We start from the raw sequence: 9892 nt of genomic DNA on the forward strand, positions 1-9892 counted from the left end.
GCTAGGATGCACTGCCTCTTTTAGACAAGGCATACACTCTTACACGACTTTTGGACTCAGTTGTGTCCAGGAGAGATGCCTCACCAGAAACCAATACTGCTAGACCTCAATCTTAAAGTCTCAAGAACTGTGAGAAAATAAGTGTCTGTTGTTTAAGCCACTCAGTCATTTTGTTATGGCAGCTTTAGCTGACAAATACACAGCTCATGCTCTGGATGTGAGTTACCTGCGTATTCCTCCCCACGATCAACCCTCCACATGCACTCATCTGACCACTTCTCCAAGGACATTCCTTCACCATTTCTACTATACTGCTCTAGTTCCAAATCTATGAGCCATTCTGGACCTGTTGTCTTCTAACTGGATTTTTCATCTTATCTCCATCCCACTCCTGCAACCCCTACATTTTACCATGCCTGAAAGAGTGCTCCATCTGAAAGTTAAAATGGGACCATATCACTCCTGCCACGAATCCGTCATTGTCATGGTGGCTCCCAGACTCTTCTGCTCTTAGCGCTGTGTGGGTTATACAGGTCTTAGTTCTGTGCAGGAAACAAAGTTCAGCTCATCGGGATGGACTCATGAGGAGTCAGAGCACATGAAGGCACCAATGAAGCCATGCTGACTGTAACAATGTGCTATATGAGAGGTGCAAATATAAATCAACACCGACACAAGGGAATTAAACATTTATTTCCACTGGAGGATGCTGGGCAGGTCTCCTGGAGGAGATATCATCTTGGAAGATGGGACTAGCCTAAGACTAATGGGCATGGAGTAAAGAAGGGCCCTGAAGCAAGAGTGTCCTTCCTGAACCTATGAGTTCCCTGTCCTGCAATGCACATTTTCAGAATTAAATGAATGGGGTCAGTGAGTGAGATAAAAGGCTATTAAACACAACGGCAGCGGAAGCAAGCATTTGAGGATATTAAGGGTCTGTAAATTAGGCTTCTGATTCAATGACTTCCACTTAAATTCATTCTAAATCCTAACAAAACCAAGAAACGCTCTGTGTTTAATTCAAATCTACATTAAAGCTGATAAACAATGTCCATCTGATACAACAGTGTTTTACTGTTGACATCATTGGGTGGAAGATACTTTCCCTCCAAAGTGTGCAGTCACTTGATTCATTGTCATTTCAGATATGATGTTGATATACAAGCCGTATTAGGCTATGAGATAAGGTCTTTAAGAAGGAGAGTCTTTCAACATGTGTTACAAGAAGTCGGCTCTTTGGAGTTCACAAGTCCATTCTTTAGATCCAATCTCCCAGTTCTCTTTCATGGAATTTTAAGTTTATTAATTTTTATGTATCGCAAGCATCTTCTGCTTCACACATCCTTTTATTTTTATTAGTTTCAGGTATTCAAAACAATGTAATAGACATTTACACCCCTCACAAAGTGACAATCCCAATCCCCCAATCTACCACCCCTCCGACATCAAACATAGCTGCCACAGTTCCACTGACCCCATTCCCCATGCTGCACGCCACATCCCATGACCATATATAGAACCACAGTCGACACCCATCACTATTCAGCTTCAGCTTCAGGAGCACACCGCCTGGTCAGGCACCTACACCGTCCATGAAGTGGTCTCCCCAATACCCTTTTATTTTTTTTAAAACAAAACTTCTGCTCAACTGCACAATCACATTGAAACAACATTGTATCACCGCAACTCTAGACCTTATTTTATTCTCTTATCTATTTAGACCACAATCCTCTCTTTTTTGAGTTATTTTAATCTGATACATTTTTAAAAGATTTGGCTGGAATAATTTCTAATGTATTTCTTTTCAGAAAAATATGTGGGTGGGATACTCTGGTTACTTCTATATCTGAAAATCTATTTTACCCTCACACACAATGGTTTAATGAGATATGAAACTCTAGGATTACAATTCTCTATTTTCAGACCTCTGGAAACATTGCTCTGTATGATTCTATAAATTAGCACCATAGATGAGAATTCTGCTTCTGATGTGGTCTGCTGTCCCCTTAGGCAAACTGCTTGTTTATTTATTGTTTTCTTCTATTTCTCTCCCCCAAAACTGTCCTTTTATCTTAGAACTCAGATATTTCACCAGGTTACAGAATCTAGGTTTGTCTTGTTTTAATTATTTATTCTTGCAGTGGGTGAGCACTTTCAAACCGAAGACTTAATTGTTCTCTAGATCTTAACTAAAAGTCACATTCATTTATAAGCAGGGATCCTACGTCATGGAATAGACGTACAGAACTGAACAATTATTCGTTCTTATCTATCACAAAATTTGGGTCAAACGCCTACATCTCAAAAAAATTTTTTTTCTTTCCGCCGTAAAATTTAAAAGGCAACCAGTAGCACCAGGATTTCATGATTTTTTTCTTTGATTCTACAGTAGAGTGCATGGAAAATGTTTTCCGGTTAACTCGTAGAGGGACTATTATGCTTGCTACAGCTGAAGCTCTAAGAAAATACTGGCAAATCATGCAGTTTATTACTTTAAAACGCTGGTGATTTTGTACCCACTTTCTTGCATGCAGTTAGCACAGCGAACAGCACTGGGGAGCCTGCCTCGCTATTCTGCTTCTGAAAGAGGAGCAAACATTCTGAGAACACCGGGGTTTAACTTATTCAATGAAACAGAAGTGCCATATCTTCAGCTGTTGAAGTTATTTCTCCAAAGGTAACAAGCCACACCTACCGACAACTGTTATTATTCTGTAATTGGAATAAAAGCTTTGTGGTCAAGCTAAAAGGCCGTATAAATCTCCTTTCATTTGTGTTCTTAAAGTGCAGCATGACTATTACTGTTGCAGGAAATGAGATGCTCGAGTTAGCCATCCTTGTGGATTACATACTGTGGAAATAAATCAATTGAGGGGAGGAAATTCCCAGAGAAACTCATTAATTAGTAACAAGTGAGCGAGCGGTCAAAAACCGCAGGGTGTGGAAAATAATAAAATCACCGGGTAGTGGGTTATGTTCCAGATCACAGAAGTAAATATTGTCAGGATAAAAATCATTCCGCGCAGAATTTAAGACAGACAAACCGCCCTGGATCCCGCCTACCCCGTGCGGGGATGACAGCGGCCCTCCCCTCCAGGACGTAGACGTCCAGAGAGCCCGCAGGAGCTGCGCGGGTTTCCCCGCCCTGAGCTCGTGCGCTCCGTGCGCCGACTGCACCTACCCAGCAGCAGGAGCCGGTGCGTCTGCTGCAGGTCTCGCTTCTGCTCCCGGAGCATGCGGTCGATGCCCCTGCTGACTTTCCTCGCCTCCCGCTCGGCCTCGCGCTCTTCAGCGCGCAGCTGGTCCGGGCGTCGCCGCCCCTCTTTCTTCGGGGAGGCTTTGGGCCGCGCGCACGCCAGGCTCCCGCCGGCGCCCGTTGGGAGCGGGATCCGCGCCGCATCTCCCCCCGCCGCTGGGGCCGAGGTCAGGGCCAGGCCCGGCCACGCGCCCCCCGCGGGCGGTTCCGAGCCCACGCAGGGGGTATCCTGCGGATCTCCAAAGAGCAGCGGTCGCAGACTGTAACACAGACCCATGTGGGCGCGGCGCGGGCGCGAGGAACGCGGGGACGACTGGCGCCGGGCTCACGCCAGGGCCCCAGCTCCGAGGCGGGAGTGGACTGCACCTGGACCCAGGGTGGGGTTGCGGCCAGCCCGAACCCAGGGCCACGGCCCCTCACTGCCCTGGAGGGCCATTTTGCATTTTCCGCTGGGCGCAGGGGGTGGTGGCTGCCTGGGCCGGAGATCACCTGATCAGGCGGAGAGCCGGCCCAGCTGACGGACCTCCACGAGCCCGGCCCTCTTTACCGTAAATACAGTCTCCCTGGCCAGCCCCCCCGTTACCGTATATACCGCCACCCAAACGGCTCTCTTTACCGTAAATACGGCCGCAACGGTCGTCTCCCGTGACCGTAAATACCTCAGTCTTGGCTAGTCCACATTACTATAAATACCGCCACCAGATCCACGTCTAGTTACCGTAAATATCGCCGCCTGGGCCGACCCCCAAGACGCCGCGCGTGCGGGTCTTCGATACCGTAAATAGCGCTGCCGGCGCTCTGCGCTCAGCTGTGGACAGTGCCGCAGTGGCGCTGGTGGTGGTGTCACCAATCGGAGGGGCCATTACAGCACTTAAAATCGCTGTGGTTTTGATCTTGGGAAAGTGGTAAATAAGAACGGAAAGGCGGGTGAAGGGATACAGATGATAGCTTTAAGATCTTACATTCCTGACTATATTACCTGCAGAGATGTCTGCATCTGACCGCTCCTTTTTCAAGCTCACATCTAACACACAAGCACATACTTGCGTACACTTTTGTTCCCTACTTTAATACTATTATACCTTGTATCTTGACAAAATCTCCCTATCAGGAGATCCATGACATCATTTTCAACAATTACCACACTTACTAAAAAATAAAAAATGAGCACATGTAATTGTCATGTACTATTTGTATTTGCTAAAGCGAGAATGAGAAATTACACTCTGTAGCTTATTTTTTAATCCCCAATATGTATAGTGCAGAGAGGGGCAGAGGCAAATTCAGACCGGTGCCCTGTCTGCCGGCTTCGTAAGGACACAAACCTGCCAGAGAGCCCCACTTTCTTGCGTATCTCCCATTTCATGTCCGTTATCTTACAGAGCTTTTACAATGGATGAAAATTTCAATAGCTTTTAAGAACTCTGCTATAACGTATTCCTTAATTTTGAGCAAAATGACATGGACTATTATAACTGATAGTTTAAAATATCTAAGTTTCATTAACACAGGAGATTGAACTATTTAATGAAAAATAGCATGTCACACAGTTTACACTATACCAGTCAGCACTTGGTATAAACATTACATTTGATTAAAATTTTAAATAAAGAAATTGGAGATCCATAATTCACATTTATTTTAGAGCTCTGTTAATAACAAATGAATATACCATGTAATGTTTTAGACGGAACATTATCCCTAAATTATTGCCAAAATTATGCTGTACTATTAGATCTTTGAGTAGTAGGAGAAAGGAGGACTATAGAAAATCTAACTTGAGAAAACAGAAAAAGTTACTAAATATCGCTGTCATTTTCACTATTCTGTCATGCACCCATCCGCCATTTATCCATTCATTTATTTAAGATTTATCAAACCACAAAAGACCCCGAATAGCCAAAGCAATCTTAAGAAAAAAGAACAATGCTGGAGGTATCACACTCCCTGACTTTGGCTTGTACTACAGGGCTACAATAATCAAAACAGCATGGTATTGGCAGAAAAACAGACACATAGACCAATGGAATAGAATTGAGAACCCAGAAATAAAACCACATAAATATGGACAGATAATTTTTGACAAAGAAGCTAAAAACATACAATGGAGCAAAGACAGCCTCTTCAATAAATGGTGCTGGGAGAATTGGATAGCCACGTGCAAAAGAATGAAACTGGACTGCTATTTGTCACCATATACCAAAGTTAATTCAAAATGGATCAAAGACTTAAGCATAAGACCTGACACAATAAACTGCATAGAAGAAAACATAGGTACTAAACTTATGGACCTTGGGTTCAAAGAGCATTTTATGAATTTGACTCCAAAGGCAATGGAAGTAAAAGCTAAAATAAACAAATGGGACTATGTGAAACTTAAAAGCTTCTGCACAGCAAAAGAAACCATTGACAAAATAAAGAGGCCACCAACTGAATGGGAGAAAATTTTTGCAAACAGTGCCTCCGATAAGGGCCTAATATCCAGAATATACAAGGAACTCATGCAACTCAGCAACAAAAAAACAAACAACCCAATTGAAAAATGGGCAGAGGACTTGAAGAGACATTTCTCCAAAGAGGACATACAAATGGCAAATAGACATATGAAAAAAATGCTCAACATCACTAATCATCAGAGAAATGCAAATCAAAACCACAATGAGATATCACCTCACCCTAGTCAGAATGGCCATCATCAACAAGACAAATAGTAACAAGTGTTGGAGAGGCTGTGGAGAAAAAGGAACCCTCATACACTGTTGGTGGGAATGCAGACTGGTGAAGCCGTTATGGAAGGCCGTGTGGAGGTTCCTCAAAAAATTACGAATAGAATTGCCATATGACCCAGCAATCCCTCTCCTGGGTATCTACCCCAAAAATCTGAAAACATTTAGAGATAAAGACACGTGTGCTCCAATGTTCATTGCAGCTTTGTTTATGGTGGCCAAGACATGGAAACAACCAAAATGTTCTTCGATAGATGAATGGATAAAGAAGTTGTGGTACATATACACAATGGAATACTATTCGGCGGTAAGAAAAGATGATATAGGAACATTTGTGACAACATGGATGGATCTTGAGAGTGTAATGCTGAGCGAAATAAGTCAGACAGAAAAAGCAGAGAACCATGTAATTTCACTGATATGTGGTATATAAACCAAAAACAACAAAAGAACAAGACAAACAAATGAGAAACAGAAACTCATAGACACAGACAATAGTTTAGTGGTTACCAGAGGGTAAGGGGGGGTGGGGAGTGGGGGGTGAGAGATGAAGATAAGGGGGATCAAATATATGGTGATGGAAGGAGAACTGACTCTGGGTGATGAACACACAATGGGATTTATAGATGATGTAATACAGAATTGTGCACCTGAAATCTATGTAATTTTACTAACAATTGTCACCCCAATAAATTTAATTAAAAAAAAGAAGATTTATCAAGCACCTACAGTGTGCTAGGCATTCTGGTTGGTACTGGGTGAGACAAAAGACATTGGTCCTTGTGGAGTTTACACACTAGTGAGGTAGAAATATGTTCAACCATATAAATGCAAATATATATATATATATATATATATATATATATATATATATATATATATAAAGTACATTGCAAATCATACAAATCCCATTAAGAGAAAGAATAGCGTTCTCTGAGAAGTAATAAGGTCAGGTTCAATTTAAATTGGGAGGGGAGGGTATTTGTATATGATACAGACAAGACCTTTCAAAGCAAAGGATATTTGAACTGAGACCTGAAGGATACATACCAATTCTTTTTCTGTTATAACTTATTTGGTAAAAGATATCAACCACTATCACATGAGATAGATGACATTTTGTTTACTAGGTCTGACAATTAAGTTCGCGAACTTGTTACAATGATGTTGCTAACCTTTTATGATATCAGAGGGATAGCATAACTGGACAAACAGTTAACCAAGTTTTCTATTTGGAAGTGCTGAAAAGGCTGCATGAAAAAGTTAGATGAAAACGACCTGAACTTTTTGCCAACAATTCATGACTGGTGCATTCAAGACAATGCACCAGCTCACATGCCACTGTCTGTGAGGGAGTATTTAGACAGTAAACAAATACCTGTATTGGAACACCCTCCCTACTTACCTGATCTAACTTTTAGCAATAAAGTGTTCCGTCTAAAACATTACATAGACTTCTTTCTTTACCTAAAGATAAAGGAAATATTGAAAGGAAGACATTTTTATGACATTCAGGACATCAAGGGTAATACGACAACAGCTCTGATGGCCATTCCAGAAAAAAAGTTCCAAAATTGCTTTGAAGGGTGTACTAGGCGCTGGCATCGTTGCATAGCTTCCCAAGGGGAGTACTTCGAAGGTGACCACAGTGATATTCAGCAATGAGGTATGTAGCACTTTGTCTAGGATAAGTTTGTGAACTTAATTCTCAGACCTTCCTATATATTAAAGCTGGCTGAAAATAGAAACAAATGTAGGACAGATTTTTAAATGAAGTACATAAAATAAAATGTATCTAAATGAGAACTCATTGACATTTAAGAGTTTACTTAGAAGAAATTGAAGACAATGTTTTCAATTGGTACACTAAAATAAACTGAAAAAAACTCTCAGTATCCTATTAAAAGAATCCTAGGAAAAAATGCTCTACCCATTTTGCTCATATTTCAGTTTCTTTCAAACACTTGTACAAATTATTAAAAAATTAGATGTATAGGATAAATTAAAATAAAATATTTAATATTTATATATCACTGTTAGTTGAATTTAATGTTTTCTCTTTAATCCAGAATGATTTTTAGTTTACAAATCATTATGTCATGTAAGTAAGCAATTTTAATGTCAAAGAATGATTATGGATCTAAGAATAGAATGATTATGAGTTTTAAATAAAAATGAAATACATGAACATGTTACAAATGATGGGGTGTGTAAAGGAACTATTTTCTCACAAAGTTCCAATATTTTATGTAAAGTAGTGTAATATTAACTATAAGTAGATTGTAATTAGTTACCTATAGAATTTTATGTAGTGATGGACATGTTCTATATCTGCATTGTCTCTTAAGGTAGCCACTAGTCACACATACTTATTGAGTACTTGAAATGTGGGTATAGTGACTGGAGAACTAAATTTTAATTTCATTTAATTTAGTTAACTTAAATTTTAAATTTAAATCATGACATGTGGCTAGTGGAAACCATTTTGTACAATGCAGCCCTAGAGCAACCACTGAAAAATAATCAAAAGTAGGATACCTAAAAAAACTAATAGAAGAATAAAATTAAAATACAAAAAAAAAAAAAAAAATCAAGTAAGCCCTCAGAAAGAAGGATCAGGGGGAAATCAACAAATGAATTAAATAGAAAACAAATAGCAAAATGGCTGACCTTTTTTTATAATTAAATGTAAATGGACTAAACCTTCTGATTGAAAGGCAGAGAATGTCAGAATGGATAAAAAAGAAAAGACCCCACGTTATTCTGTTTATAAAGAATACACTTTAAATACAGACACAAATAGGCTGATAGTAAAAAGAAGGAAAAATATATGTGATGGTGTGTTAGTTTCCTAATGCTGCAGTAACAAATTATCATACACTAACAAACTTAAAACAACAGATATTCATTCTCTCACAGTTCTGGAGTCCAGAGGAAGAAGTCAAGGTGTTGGCGTGGCCACATCCCCTTCAAGAATTCTTCCTTTCCTCTTCCAGCTTCTGGTGGCTCCTGGAGATTATTGGCTTGTGGCAGCATCTCTCCAGCTTCTGCCTTTGTCTTCACTTGCCTTCTTCCTTGTGTTTCTGTGCATCCTTCTCTGTCTTTTATAAACTAGTCTCATTGGATTTAGGACCCAATATGATCTCATCTCTATCCTTACCTTAATTATAATTTGCAAATACTCTATTTCCAAATAAGGCCATATTCTGAGGTTCCAGGTGGACATGAATTTTTGGGTGACACTGTTTAACCCACTACACCTGGAAACATTAATTATGGGAAACTGTGTTAATACCAAGCTATATAGACTTCAACATAAGATTTATTGACAATAAAGAGGATGATTTCATCATGATGAAAGGGTCGATACATCAGGAATACTTAACAAATACAAATGTGTGTACAGAGCTTCAAAGTACGTAAAGTAATATCTGACAGAACTTAAAGGAGAAGTAAACAAACCTACAATCTTTGTTGGATCTTTGAACATGCTTTTCTCATTAACAGAAAAAGTAGAAGTTCTGAGTGACACCACAAGCTACTTTTACCTAATTTATATTTATATAACACTCTTCCTAACAGATGCAAAATGCTCTTCCCAAGTTGAAGTTGAATGTTCACCAAGACAGACCAGATTCTGGGCCCAAAATCATCTCAACAAATTATAAAACTTTTAAAGTCTTGTAAAGTATGCTTCTGACAACAATGGAATTAAATTAGAATGACAATAAGGTATCTAGAAAATTCTCAAATATTTGGAAGTTAAACAATAAACTTCTAAATAATTCATGGTTCTTTGAAAAGTTTAATAAAATTAATAAATCCATAGCAAGAAATAGAGACAATGCAAATTATCAATATAAGGTATAGAAGTAGGAATACTGTTATAGAAACTACATACATCAAAATT

General features: G+C 39.7%; 1 protein-coding gene across 3 annotated transcripts in view; it reads right to left on the bottom strand.

Annotated features, from left to right (window-relative positions):
• Nucleotides 1–3814, bottom strand: part of GNAL (G protein subunit alpha L) — a 202236-nt gene extending 198422 nt beyond the window's left edge. The window contains exon 1 of one of the 3 annotated variants that reach the window (XM_019711346.3): nucleotides 3182–3809. In XM_019711346.3, coding sequence (XP_019566905.2) covers nucleotides 3182–3533 — 352 coding nt within the window. In that variant the 5' untranslated portion in view covers nucleotides 3534–3809. Of the gene's footprint in view, nucleotides 1–3181 lie in introns of all 3 variants that reach the window. The other 2 variants (XM_074340381.2, XM_019711347.3) reach the window with 2 other exon arrangements.
• Nucleotides 3815–9892: the final 6078 nt, after the last annotated feature.

Source organism: Rhinolophus sinicus, chromosome 4 (assembly GCF_057876585.1).
Source record: "Rhinolophus sinicus isolate RSI-liver-muscle chromosome 4, RSI-T2T, whole genome shotgun sequence".
NCBI classification, from domain to species: Eukaryota; Metazoa; Chordata; class Mammalia; order Chiroptera; family Rhinolophidae; genus Rhinolophus; species Rhinolophus sinicus.